This window comes from Phasianus colchicus, chromosome 1 (genome assembly GCF_987193195.1).
Source record: "Phasianus colchicus chromosome 1, bPhaCol1.hap1.1, whole genome shotgun sequence".
NCBI lineage: Eukaryota > Metazoa > Chordata > Aves > Galliformes > Phasianidae > Phasianus > Phasianus colchicus.
This window is the reverse complement of record NC_143436.1, coordinates 80,403,035-80,417,633: the sequence shown is the minus strand read 5'-3', so window position 1 is coordinate 80,417,633 and position 14,599 is coordinate 80,403,035. Positions and strand designations below refer to the sequence as shown.

Sequence of the window (14,599 nt, the reverse complement as noted above, 5' to 3'; positions counted from 1 at the left end):
GGGCCTCACAAGAGCCTTTTTGAACCTCATTAGGTTTTCATGGGCCCACTTCTCCAGCCTCTCCAGGTCCCTCTTGTTGGCTTCCCTTCCCCCTACTATATTGACTGCACCACTCAGCTTGGTGTCATCCACAAACTTGCTGAGGGTGCACCCAATGCCATTATCTATGTCATTGATGAAGATGTTGAAGAGCACCGGTCCCAAGACTGGCCCTTGGAGGACACCGCTTGTGACTAGCCTCCACCCCAACATAGAACCATTGATCACAACCCTTTGGCTGCAACCAGCCAGACAATTCTTAATCCACTGAACAGTCCATCTTTCAAATTCATACTTCTCCAATCTAGAGAGAAGGATGTGGTAAGAGACCATGTCAAAGACTCTGAAGAAGTCCAGGAAGATGACATCCATCGCCCTTCCCCTGTCCACCGGTGCCTCTACTCCATCATAGGAGACCACCAGGTTGGTCAGGCAAGATCAGAAAGCTATTAAAATAAAAGGCTAGATAGCATGTTATTTTGTGCTGTAAAACTTACCTGATATGACAGCATTTACTGACAATAACAAGCGAAAACAAATGTATCTTGTAATTCAACTTAATTCAAGTTCCTAAGGGGGATTTACATGACCAGCCTACATTTTTATCAGGTGTGGTAACACAAAGGTTAACTATTCCCAGTCAGAACATAGTTTCTTATCATAAAGCCAGTCTCTGTCTTTTCTAGGATTGCTTTCTCCTGTCTTTCTCCTGTCATTCTTTGAATCACAGTATTCTTTCCCATTCTGTGCTATCTCAGATATCAACATAACCATTCATTTGACTGTAATTCCTTTGCTTGGTTAAAGATTTCAAGTATTTCTGGTACATCGTATCAAGTCTCTCCTGATGATGATAATTTAATACACAAATTGCATTTGCTTTGCAGAATCCTACTTGCATTATGGAAATTCTATGAAGCTCACTTACCTCATTTTGTGTGGCAAAGCCTTCCTCTATGCAATTTTGGTGTGCACTCTGATGTGGAAAGTCAAGGTATGCTGATGTGTCACTTTCAGGCTGAGCTTGTTCACTAGTACAAGGATTAGGGGACAAAACAAAATTTACAATCACAAAAAATCACAAGTAGTAAGTTTTCTGTTACAGTTTTTCCAGAGCTCAAACAAAATTAATGCTGCCCAGCAGAGAAATTCTTTCTGAAAACATATGGAAAAAAAGATAAGAAGTAGTAAGCACAACTTCTCCAGAAAGCAAAGCAGGGAAATATCAGACACATGATGCTTTTCTGTAATCACTGAGAAGGGACACTTGCCTGCAGCAAAAGTAGAAATCAGGAGTTTGAAGAAGATACATACAGTGAATGGGATAAATCTAAAAAAATAGGAGAATTTTAGGAAGCTTGTAACAGACGTAGAACACTTTTTATCTGTAATCTTTTCAAATACCTGATATTTTCTGGTCAGAGTAGTGGAAGCCTCAGCACCAACTTCCTTTAGATGTGGACTGGGAATTGTGTTTGAGAAGGGACATAATAGAGTTAAGAGTGAGTATGAGTACAACCCCAGTTATTTTCAAGACTTTTTTTCCTCCTTTTTGAAGCCTACATGAGAAAGTACATTACTGGGTCACAATCATTTGTGATTTTTTTTTTTTTTTTTTTTTTTTTTTTTTTTTTTTTTTTAAGCTATTAACTCAGTATGTAAGTAAATAATATGTCTGGGTACTTTTGTAGCAAGATACATTCTTGCTACTAAGAAAGAGTGAAGGCTTGGAGCTACAGCTTCATAGAAGCACAGTGTCACATAATTGTAGGGGTTGAAAGTAACCTCTAGATATCAGCCACCTGCTAAAGCAGGTTCTCTACAGTAGGTTGCACAGGAAAGTATCCAGGTGAGTCTTCTTCCTTTTATTTAGATGGAACTTCTTATGTTCCAGTTTCTGTCCCCTGCCCCTTGTTCTATTCCTGCATGACACTGAAAAGAGTCTGGCCCCATCAACTTGACATGCTCATTTCTGTGCATGCTCTCAGGAAACACAACAGTACAGGCAGTTGTAAATTTGGACTATTGTTAACCATGCTCTTGTTTAATTGTTTATTCTGTTTTGTTTTCATTTAGGCTGGTAGCAAGCCATATAAAGAATAAGTGAATAATCTCCTCCATCTCATCAACAGGAAAACAACAAATTCCACGTTTTTCTTTTCTGTGGTAGAGTCCAAGCTTCTAATATCCTCTTTCTTGATGGTTCTCTGTTCTCTCCTGTTCTTTCAGCTTTGTTTTAATCACTGCCAGATTTCCCATGGACGTGCAGGGTAATCTCTGTCTTAGCTTTAAAACACCTCCTTACTGCTCAGAGATGTCAGCTTCTTAAATTAGGAATAAAGTTTGTGTCACTCCATTCAAGAAGCTTGAGTGTTTTTTCCCAACTTGATATTTTGTTGCAATACTATTCTACACCAAAACTTCAGTGGCACTTAGTATTATAAAATATACACATTAAGATACATTCAGTGACAATACTGAGCGGAAGAATCTATCTGTTATGCAAATATTAGAAGGCTCATCCATTGCTGATATTGTGTTCTAGCAAATAAAGTGGGGTTCCAAGATTTAAATCTTGCATGCCCTACTATCAGTGACTGAGAGAGTGAGGATCCAGATCAATTGCTAAGAGACTGATAGTGCATACGTGTGGGTCTCAGTGTGTGTGTCTGTGTGTGGGGGGAGGGGAATACGGAGGGGTGTGGAACTGAAGTTTTGCATCTGTGAAAAGGAGGGAGGGTCTGTACAAGGAAGCAGAGTGAGACTGTAGTCTTCAGAGTTTCATATGTTCCTCTACAAGCATGTGAGGAGACCAACGATTTAGGGCCAGTTCCTGAATAGCCTGAGTGTCCAAGGTGAGCTGCTGGAGGGATTCATACCTTGTAGAATTTCTGTTAGTAGACTTTTATCCTGATCAGCCAGAAGAGAAAAAGGTGATGCAGCTGTTGATGTCTGTGCTTGCATGGTGCTAAGTTTTTCTCCTCGTGTTACGTTGCATGACTTGCTGCTGTGGCAGGCAGATAAGCACCAAACAAGTGCTTGCTCACTCCTTCCAGCAGTGAGATGGGACAGAGAACGGGAGAAAAAATAAAACTCATAGGCTGAGATAAAGGTAGTTTGATAGGACCAAAAAAAAAGGAAGGCAAAGCAATCAAAATAATAATAACAAAAGAATATTAAAAATATGTTAGATTCAATAACAACAAATAAAACATTTGGAACTTAGAATCATAGAATCACCGAGGTTGGAAAAGTCCTCCAGAATCATCCAATCCAACCATCTACTTACCACAAATATTTCCCCACAAAACCATGTCCCTTAGTACAACAACTAAACATTTGTTGAACACCTCCAGGGATGGGTACTCAACCACCTCACTAGGTAGCCCATTCCAGTGCTTGAACAACTTCTTTCAGAGAGGAATTTTTTCCTAAAATTCAACCTGAATAATCCCTTGGTGCAACTTGAGGCCATTCCCCTCTAGTCCTACGTGAGAGAAGAGGCTGATCCCCACCTCACCACAACCTCTTTTCAGGTAGTTGCAAAGGGCAATATGGTCTCTCCTGACCCTATTCCTCTCCAGACTAAACAGTCCTAGTTCCTTCAGCCTAAGTATAGTGGTCCAGCATGGCCAGATACCTCTGTAGGGCTTTCCTACTCCCAGGCAGATGGACATTCCTTCCAATTTGGCATCATCTGCAAACTTACTGAGAATGCACTCAGTCCCCTCATTCGGGTGATCAGCAAAGGACAAGCCCCAGTACCAAACCCTGAAGAAAACCACTTGTGACTGCTTGCCAGCTGGATTTAACTCTGTTCACCACCGCTCTCTGGGCCCAGCAATCTGTCCAGTTCTTCACTCAGCAAAGAGTGCGCTTTTGTCCAAGACAGGAACTGTCAGCTTCTCCAGGAGAATACAGTGGGAGACAGTGACAAAGGCTTTGCTAAATCCTAAGTAAACTACAGCAACATTCTTTCCCTCATCCAAATGACCAGGTGGGTCATTTGATCACAAAAGGAGATCAGGTTGGTCAAGCAGGCTCTGCTTTTCACGAACCCATGCTGGCTGGGCCTGATCTCCTGGTTGTCCTGCACGTGCCAAGTGATCCCATTCAAGATGTAACCCTCCCTGGCATGTAGGTTCAGCTGATAGGACTAGAGTTCCTCGGATCTTCCTTATGACCCTTGTAGATGGGAGTCATTTTATCAAGCCTCCAATCCTCTAGAACCCCTCTGGTTGACCAGAAACTGTGATGGTGGAAAGTGCCTTGACAATCACCTCTGCCTGCTCCTCAGCACACTTAAATGGATCCCTTCTAGCCCCATGGACTGGTCACAGTCCAGGTGGAGTAGTAGGTCTCTAAACATTTCCACCTAATGGTGGTTTATTCTGCTCTGCACCCCAGACTTCCAGATCAGAAGGATCCTTCCATCAGGATATCAGGATATTTGTTCTCTTATACTACAGTAGCTCAGCTACTGTAGAGCCTGCTCCTGCACCTCTAAGACTTCCTTGCTGAGGAGTAGTCAGCCTTCCTGGATCCTTTTCTGTTCAGGGCAGAGTCTCCAACTTCCATATTTAATACGAGACGAGGCTGCCCAGGGCTGCATCCAACCTGGCCTTGGGGCCCTTGGGCCCCTCCAGGGCATCCACAACTTCTCTGGGCAGCTGATGTTGACTTATGCCAGCCATCTAAGCCAGAGAAAACAGTTGAGACAAGAGTTCCTCCAGATAAGCACATTAATGAATATCCAATACTGTAAAAGACTGATCCTGAGTTATAAGCCAGGTGACCTCAAAAGACATAGAAACACCAATGAGTGAGTATCCTGTTCACCCAAGTCCAGGGTGCTGGCCACAACTTATACTGGAGAGTCTAACTGCTGGGTTTGCTGTACAGAGCATGTATATGCATGTGCATGTCAGAAACCTTAGGATAAAAGCTTCTGTCCAGCTGTCATACCCATTTTAATATATTAGCAAATTTATTTTAGATACTTTGTCACTTGATGGTATTGTTTTCTTCTTGTGACTGCTTTATCCCTAAATTACCCCATGACAGAAACCGTAATCATTTTTCTAGTGCACCTATGCTGTTTATCCTCTTACTGGTATTTAGCATCTGTTTGGTATGCTCATACACATCTGTGTCTTTCTAGTTTTCAGTCTGTCACAGCCATCTTCCTGCTTCTTACCAGATATATATACAAGATTGGAGATTGGATTGCTGAGTGGCAATGTGTTGGAGGAGACAAATGGCACAGTACAATTCATCATGCAGAGATATAGAAGCATTTCTATCCCAACAGTTGTCTTTGAAAGTCTTGACAGTCAAGACCATTAATTTTCCATAGTACAGTCGGTATAAGCACAGACTTATAAATATTTTCTAAAATTTGTCCGCAGTCTCTTAAGACTTGAAGGAAGCATCATGTTCAGTCATCATAAGAACACTGGCAGGAAAGTCTGATGCATTTCTTTGGAAGGAATTTACAGAAGCACTCCTTGAAAAGTGTGAACCGATGCTCCTGAGGAGTTCACTCAGCCAGAATGGATAGACAAAAGATAGAGATCTCTCTCCTCTTGGAGAGGTCACCAACATGAAAATTCTTTGATGCCATGATGAAATCCTGGCGGTGTTCCTATTTTTCTTCACACAGGAAGATTTGTAGTCTAGACTTCATTGCAGCCCGTATAAGTAGAAGAACGTTTTGCTTATTCCATCATTGATCTATAGGTATTTCCACCATGAGAGGACATATTCATACAGGAATCAGCAAGTTTTTGATCATTACTTAATGGCCACATGGGAACCATACTGCTTCAAGCAGTATCTATCTGCTCCCACACGGATACCTTTAAGATTCTGCCTGGTTGGGGCTTGAGGAGAGATGAATAAAATATTATCACACGAAAAACAAAACAATTTTGACAGGTCTACAACACTGTTCTTGCTAGGAAAAAAGCACTAAGTCAGGTAAGTAACTTCTAGGAAGAGAGCTACAAGAATGCTTACTACATCTAACTCCCACTCCCACATTATCCTTTTGAAAATATATCCAACAGAATACTCCTTTGAATGTAGTATGGACTAGTTTCTAGCAGAGTTTGATGCTGGGACCCTAGCAGTGGTACCAGATGAGAAAAAGAAGCCTGTACTTTTAAAAAATTCATGGTTTTTTAAATTCTTTTCTTTTCTTTATCTTTTTCTTTTTCTTTTTTCTTTTTTCTTTTTTCTTTTTTTTTTTTTTTTTTTTTTTTTTTTTTTTTTTTGTAAAAAAGTATTAAAGGGCTGCATGAAAATTAGACAGGAGGGAAGCTGAGGGAAATAAATGCAAGATGGGTGGATGGGTGAGTTCCAGAAATTCAACTGTTCATTAGCAAAGATTAGTGATGGCAGAAAGAGGAGAGATTCACTGCTTCTGCTTTTATTTACAAAAGATGCCTCAGGCTGAATTCTGAAACTAATGCTGAGAAGCAGGGTACAGAAATGAAAATTGTTACTTCCTAGATAGGCTGGGTTCGCTGGATACAGTACCTCCTGAAATAATATTCTATATATTTCTGCAAAAAGTACATTTTTTCTAATATAGATGAGAGTAGAAAGGTCCCTTCTGTATGTGATCTAGTGCAAGATATGATATATCTTGATAGAGGTTTTATGAGCTGTTGATAGTGGCAGCCAATTCTGGTACTTCTTCAAATTACTGTGCAAACTCACCACTGAACTTCGGACAGGGCACCCATCTGACAGTGCTTGGTAAGTCTCCTTTGTATGCTTATTTGTTACTCTAGGATAAAACTTGACTTATTTTTCCTGCCTTGTGCTTGTCATCTCCTTCACCTCCTCAAAATACTTTGCTTTGAAACAGGTAGGGATATCATACTGAAGAAGTTTAGTTGGTGCTCTGATTATAGCTGTTACTTATGTAGTCTTATGGCTGGTTGAATCAAAAGGGTGGATTGTCTCCCAAGAGATTGCTTTTCACAAGAATGCCTATGTGGGTCAAAGTTACAAGGCACAAAGAAAAGGAGGCCTTTTTGAAATCACCTACTAAACAATTTAATGATCCTCTATAATTTACACAAAATCTCAGCATTTTTTGTTCACTTAGGAAGGAAACTTGAGTTGATTTCTCTTTCACATAAACTTGGACTATGAAAAGCATCACAGTAATTTGGGCTTCGGCTTATAATATTTTAGAAATAAGTGTTTGCAAAAAATGTTAACAGTGCTTCAACAGTGCCCTTAAAGTTTAGAGCAGATATCAAGAGGACTGTTACAAGTCAGGAAATGCCACTTACAATGTGTATTTGAAATTAAAGAAGACAGAAACACTACTTAGAAAAATTCTGTCGTTCAGCTGTTTTTGTTTAAACCACTATTTCCTATTTTAGTTGAGCATGTTTAAGTTATTCTCTGTACAGTGCACAGGATGATCAATCTTACAGCTGTAGTTAATATTTTCAGAACTTATAGAGTGGTAAGTGGAGGCTGACAGCAAAACTGAGTGTGTCTGCCAATTCTTTTTCACCTTACTTGACACAGGTTTTTGTTAACACATGCCATAGGTACTGATCTTTCTGTGGAAGCTACCTTTTGCACATTCAAAGAATCATCCCCCAAGAAACATGTGTAGTACAAATTCTTTCTGGTGGCTCTGATAAGACTTTACATTGAAAATTCCACATGGCTTTCAGTTCATCATCACTTAAAGTATTGAAAGTCGGTGTTGTCATAAATCTCTTGCTTAAAAACAGGTTTTTTTGTATGTTCATAGAAAAGAGGATTCTTTAAATGAAAAATGCTTTTGTTGTTACACCCGAAAGAAAGAGGAGAAAATGTACTAAAGGTCTACAAGGAAAGCATGGACAGAATCTTCCCAATGGTCTGAATATTTCAGTGCTGAAATATCATGCTTTATCTCCTGCGGCTTGTGAATCTCTTTCGAAGGTAGCTCTTCTGGGTATAGGGAAACTAGAATATAGAAAATTTGTGCCAACATGAAGGATGAAGACAAGGTCCTCAGATATTCTCATGTGAAGGTCAGCAACAATAACTTATTTTGAAAAAGAAATATGACTCACTGTTCTAGGTAAGAAAAAAATGTATAATGGAAAATCTTAAATTGAGTGTTTCAGGAAAGATAGACCAAAGAAAGATGCAGTTAGCAGGAATTCTGAAAAAGAAAGGGACAAATTAAAAAATTCATTTTATTATATTTCCTATGGAAAAGGATGTTTTTATATTAATCTGTTATGATAATAAATCTGTAGAAAGTAAGCAAGATTAATATAAGAAATTGGAGTCAGAATAGTGAGATGGGATCAAAGAAGAGAGCTCAAGCCAGATAAGACATGTTCTGGAAGAACATATACTGCATCTACAATGCAGAACTCCTAGAGACTCTGTCCATTGTTCACATAATATTCTGGTTGTCTTTCATTAGAAAGAAATTATATTCCTGACCAAATCTTTTTCCCAGAATTAGATTGCCTCCAAATGAACAAATACTTCTTATTCCTATGTTATTCCTATCTCCCGCTGTCATACCCAGATAGAATGTGTGTCCATGGGACTGGGAGCGATGTACTTCTACTCAAAAGGAATTGGCAAAAGACATGGAGGCTGGAGGGGAAAAAAGTGAGAGTGTGTCCAGAAGGTGGATGGATCTTATGTTATGTACTTTTATTCCTAAAAAGTGTGAGGATATATCAATGTCAAAGTGCAGTAGTAGACAATAGAGTGTTTTATTGATGACAGACAAGTGAGTAGTCATTTTCATGCTTTCATCCAAATCATTATTAGAACAAAATGCAGAATATTTAACGATAAAGTACCAAAGAGATAGCAGATTGATAGACCTTCTTTTCAGTACATCTTTGGGTACTACTGGACAAAAAAAAAAAAAAAAAAAAAATCAAATGTGAAGTTTTTAACATGTTGATCACTGCACAGGAGTGAGCAGTTTTGATATTACACTGTGAGGCTGTGTTCTGTCAATACCCAGTATTTTGGAGACGGAACAAAAGTAACAGTTCTGGGTAAGTGGGACTCGTGAGAAGTGTGTGTTTTGTTGTGCAAGGGGAAGGGTTCTAGGGCTGTAACAATGATAAGTAAGTAGAGAATTCAGTGGATTCAGACGAAGGATCCTCTCTTCAGAATTTCTATTATTTATGCTCTATAGTTAGCACAGACTAGAATGGAATATAAAAACTCAATTGGTATGGAATACCAACAGAATGCAGTATAAAAGTAATTCCAACTCTTTCTGGAATGCAGAAAGATGGATAAAATATATATAAGGATATTTGGTGAAAATGGCTGTATTTATTAAGCTTACTAAAAATATCCTGATGAACCTTATACTCACATATAAACTTACAGAGTGGTTTTAGTGGACCTTGATAAAAGTGAATAAGGGAGAGATTTTTGGGTGGGCATTTTAAAGTGTATATTCTGGAGTAGTACTGCAGTTAAGAGTTTTGTGTAAGAAAGAAAGAAATATACCAAATACTAGAGAGTTCCTTTAAGATTCTGAAATAAAAAGTAAGGGAATTTTCGGTGGGAATTTAATTGGCAAAATCTGGTGATCCTCACTTGGATTCTCTTGGAGAGCACAGAAAGAAAAGAGACAGGCAACACAACACGTTTAATAATAGGTAAGAAGAGGGGAATTTTGGTACCAAAGAAAGTGCGTATGTGCATGAATGAATTAACCTACTGTACTCTGGCTCTTCTGAAAACACACTAAGAAAACCAGTTAAAAGATATAGGTAATGCGCTAACTAGAAACAGTTTGAGAGAAAGTGACCTGCACGTCTACCTACAGGAAAACTGGGAAAATGCAATTTTTCTCAAATTAGGCAATCTAATGCTGACCCTGCACTGTACCATTTGATCCAGAGAACAAAAACAAGAATCCAAACATTGAAATGCTAGTTTCATTGAAATGAGTGATTAATCTTCAACAAATTTCACTATTTTTAATACTTCACTTCTTAGTTTCAATCAGACATCTATTTGCACTACTTAAAGTTATTTCTACCATGTCTGGCTGTCCATCTGCTGTCCGCCTACTAAGATTTCATAAGGATTCCAATCAGACAGATGGGGAAAGAGGAAAAAAGGAGAAAGGAATGGTCAAATGAATCTGAGAAAGAAAATCGGGAACAATTGAAAATGCTAAAAAGAGAGAGAGAGAATTCTGTAATATCATCCACGAGGACATAAGAAAAGGTAAATGTGGATTATGTCCCTGTAGCAGGGAAAATTTTACACACATATACACACAAAACCATATCATTCAAGTATTTACAGTTTCAGATATAGGCAAGTAGACTTAGGGTTTACAATTTAACCCTGTTTTTCTCTGATCTCCATTCTTTTCCAATTAACATCCATTGCAAGGAAAAGTAAGAGAAAGTTTTAATAGAAAAGATGGAGCTGACAAGTCCTGTGACATGGGAATGAGAAGCACAGTTGAAATCCTATTGGCCTTTCTTCAAGATATAATGAACTTTGTAATTTTTTTTTTTTTTTCCATCTAATTAGGACACCAAGGATATAGTCCACTTCTTTATTTCCAGGATGAGAGGAAGGGCAATCACCTTTGCAGAATTGAGCCTTCACAATTTAAATCCATATTTTACTCAGTAGATGATAAAGGAAGATTTATTCATAGAATCGTAGAATGTTCTGGGTTGGGAGGGACCTCAAGGATCATTAGATTCCAACCTCCCTGCCACAGGCAGGACTGTCAACTCCTAGGTCAAGTACTAGAACAGATTGCCCAAGGCCCGATTCAGTCTAGCTTTGAATGATTCCAGGGACCCAGGGCATCCACAGCCATTCTGGCCAACCTGTTCGAGCACCTCACCAGCCTCTCTGTGAAAAACTTCCCCCTGACATCTAATCTAAATCTTCCCTCCTTTCATTTGAAACCATTCCCCCTTGACCTACCACTATCTACCTGCCATAATCTATATCATTGATAAAAACCTTAAAGAGTACCAGACCCAAGACAGACCCCTGGGGGACATCACTTGTCACCAACCTCCACCTGGACATAAAGCCATTGGCCACAACCTTCTGGCTGAGGCCTTCCAAACAATTTCTTACCCATTGAATGGTCTACCTTTCAAATCTATATCTCTACATTCTTTCATATTACTTTTACTTTTTTTTTTTTTTGTATTACTGCATCTTGGTATTTTGCTCTACATATGAGCAATATTTTGTGACATAAATTAAACTGCCTGACATGGCTTACTATTTCTTTGACCAAAAAAACTCATCGTTCATCTTAGCGCAAAAGACAAGAGAATTAAATTCTTTTTTTTTTTTTTCAATTAGCAGATCAGCTTTATTAACTTTGGCTATCTGGACGATATTCGGAAAAACGTTTTATACATGCTCTGTACATTAACATTTTGAATACTTGAGCCACATTCTATTCAAATTTTATATTTATTTTTATTCAAAAGACATGTATAGCATAGCATACTTAGTATACACTATACAAAGATACTATAATCAAACGTGTATATAACTGTTTTATAGCCTGAAGTCCATGAACTTGCATGCTCATCAAGGCAGTGAATTCCCCTCTTCTTCTCCAGGGTTCCCTTATTCAGACAGAGCTTAGATCCAGTATCACAAAAGCATTCAGAGCCCTCTTTCTACCTTGTAAAAAAGGACTTCAGCAGAAGTGTCTATTTTGAGACCAGCTCTTGTAGTTGATGTGTGCAAAAGGTAAACTTTAAGCTGAGCCCATCGAGTATCTCATAAAACATTTCAGGCAAGAAGCAGGTTCTGGTTATGATAATGAGTTATTTTTGCAGCTGTATAAATGGGTCTACAAAAATCAGTTGCCTCCTACAAGTCTTACTTTTCCTCGGGCTCACAGCAGTACTGTTGCCTGAAGATTAAGTTCAGCTCTATAGTTCTTATTTAATCTTGAATTTGATGTCCAGCCTCCAGTGAAAATACTTCTGCAAAAACAAATTAACAAACAAAAACCACCATGGTTAGTTATTTGTTAGTTAAATCATTAATGGAGGCTCTGAGCTACACTGTTTTTTGTTTCAGAGAAGAACAAAGAAATCATATCACCGACTGTGGTCATCTTTTCACCATCAAAGCAAGAGATTCAACAGAAGAAGAAGGCCACACTGGTATGCCTGGCCTCTGGTTTCTACCCTGATCACCTCAGTTTAGTCTGGACAAAGAATGGCAAGAAGATGACAGAAGGAGTGGGAACAGATGAGACTTCCACACCAAATGGGAGCACTTACGCATTGACCAGCAGACTGAGAATCTCAGCCCAAGAGTGGTTCAACCCTCTGAATCGTTTTGAGTGTACTGCTGAATTTTTTAAGAATGGAAGTCTGGAATTAATACATAAATTCATCTATGGTGATGCTGGTGAGTAAGACATATGTAGAGCTCACTCTCTGTTGGCTCCTTTCTCCAGGACAATTAGGCATTATTTCAAGTATGTTTCTTGGAAGTCTAGTACATTTAACTAGATCTGTCAGTAACTAGAAAACTGAGAGCAATCAAAAGAATCTGATCATGTTTTTCTCCAAATTGGCTGAAATCCCTATCATTCTCATTCCCCCACACACCCTCTATTATGAAAGGAATTGAATAAGCGCAATGAAAGATGTTCTGTTTAATATCTGACCTCAATTAATAATGCTTATTTCTTTCTTTCTGCATTTAGGCTGTTATATCTTCAGAGGTAAGTTAAGTCATTGATTTTTTTCCCTTCTTGACAATTAGTCTGTTCATTTATCCAAAAATTGCTCACTGAAAGATGTGTCTTATGTACAAGTGTCTAGACGAATACTGTGCTTGTTTTCCTGTCAGATACTTCCATTTATACTTGTGTACACAGATACAGGTACAAGTATATACATATACATTCATGTTCTTATGTATGAATGTATGAAAATTCAACTTTTGTCTGCTCTCATGAAACCTTCCATAAGACTGAAAGCCAAAACTGAACATTTTAGTATAAAGTATCACTGAGAGACACAGTTATATACCATGAAGATAAGGGCTGATTTTCTAGTGAGAAGTTAGGTCACCAACTTAACTAAGTCATTCCGCAGCATGTTGTCTCCTTAGATACTCTGCAGAATTAGAATAAATGATATTCCTATGTGAAAGACTCCAATCCAATTTCATTTTATGTCTCCCCCAAATTCTCTTTATTCGGACAATTTCCTAATCAGTTGTACCGCTATGAATGCAAAATAATAATAATAATAATATTAAAATAAAAAAGTAATAAAATAAAATAAAATAAAAGAATAGAATACAATAATAATCTTGCCTAGGAAATTTCCCAAAGAAATGTTTGGTTTTTATTTTTATTTTTCTCCCATTTCAGAAAACTATCAGAGAAGTGCTACAGCTGGGAAGTTTGTATACATAATGCTCATTTTCAAGAGCATTTTGTATGGAATATTTGTGATGGGGATGATGCTTTGGTACAAGGTGAGGATCGAAGTTCTTCCACTCTGTACGTATTTATCCTAAATCATTCTGAGAAAACTTTGGACAAAGCGAGGTCTTGCAACTGATATTTATAGAAATCTATTTCTCTTAACACAACTGAATATCTTATTGATTTTAACAGAAAAATCTAGCAAGGATGAAGGGAAGGGCTTTAGGAAAAAAAATAAGGAAATATGACAGGGAGTTATTGCAAAAGACAATTAATTAAGTATTACCAAAATGTATGGTCTCTTTAAAGACGAGAAAAAATGAAAAATAGAAATGTGAAACAACACATAAGAAAAATAAGAAAGAACTCCAAAAAGAAAAAAGAAAAAAAAGAAAGAAAGAAAATAAAAGCATAAGAGAATTTAATCTATAAGGGAAGAAGAAGGGGAAAATAAGTGGTTCTCTAAAGCTATATTTATAAACACCATTGATTTGTTGTTGAAATCAATTCTCTTCTCTTCTCTTCTCTTCTCTTCTCTTCTCTTCTCTTCTCTTCTCTTCTCTTCTCTTCTCTTCTCTTCTCTTCTCTTCTCTTCTCTTCTCTTCTCTTCTCTTCCCTCACCTTCCCTCACCTTCTCTCCCCTCCCCTCCTCTTCGCTCCTCTTCCCTCCTTGCTTGTATTTCAGTAATTCTCATCTTAATCTCTTGTTCTTTTCCTTCTTTTTTTTTTCCAGAAAATGTACTAGATACGCTTTGCCCTGAAGAGGAGGACAGGTATTATGCAAGTGGAAAGCCTCAAATCTTTATATAAAAGTTCTAATTTGCTTCAGGATCCAATAAACAAATTATATGGCAATCTCCACCTATTTTGACTTCCTTTCAAAATTACCTTCTGATAAAAGTCTATCCTTAATAAGGCTTTCTGCATTTTCCTTTAAAAGCTATGATAGCACAACAGAAATGTTTGATTTCTGCTGTTCTCTAAGAACAGAATGGGTACAGTTGACTCTACAATCGGTGATGTAGGAAAGAAGTACAACTGTGCTTTTAGAGATGAAAACTTGGTTCTCCAACCCAGGTCCTCATGACACATTTTAAA

At 38.1% G+C, this 14,599-nt stretch overlaps 1 protein-coding gene across 1 annotated transcript in view; it reads left to right on the top strand.

Moving 5' to 3' along the window:
• The window catches only part of LOC116239754 (uncharacterized), a 34,276-nt gene extending 19,923 nt beyond the window's left edge, over positions 1-14,353 (top strand). Inside the window, exons 7-14 of the mRNA XM_090140009.1 lie at positions 927-1,033; positions 2,116-2,122; positions 5,201-5,304; positions 6,696-6,801; positions 12,133-12,468; positions 12,770-12,787; positions 13,445-13,551; positions 14,235-14,353. Of these exons, the coding sequence (XP_089996135.1) occupies positions 927-1,033; positions 2,116-2,122; positions 5,201-5,304; positions 6,696-6,801; positions 12,133-12,468; positions 12,770-12,787; positions 13,445-13,551; positions 14,235-14,246 (797 nt within the window). The 3' untranslated portion in view covers positions 14,247-14,353. The remainder of the gene's footprint in view (positions 1-926; positions 1,034-2,115; positions 2,123-5,200; positions 5,305-6,695; positions 6,802-12,132; positions 12,469-12,769; positions 12,788-13,444; positions 13,552-14,234) is intronic.
• The last annotated feature ends 246 nt before the right edge of the window (positions 14,354-14,599 follow it).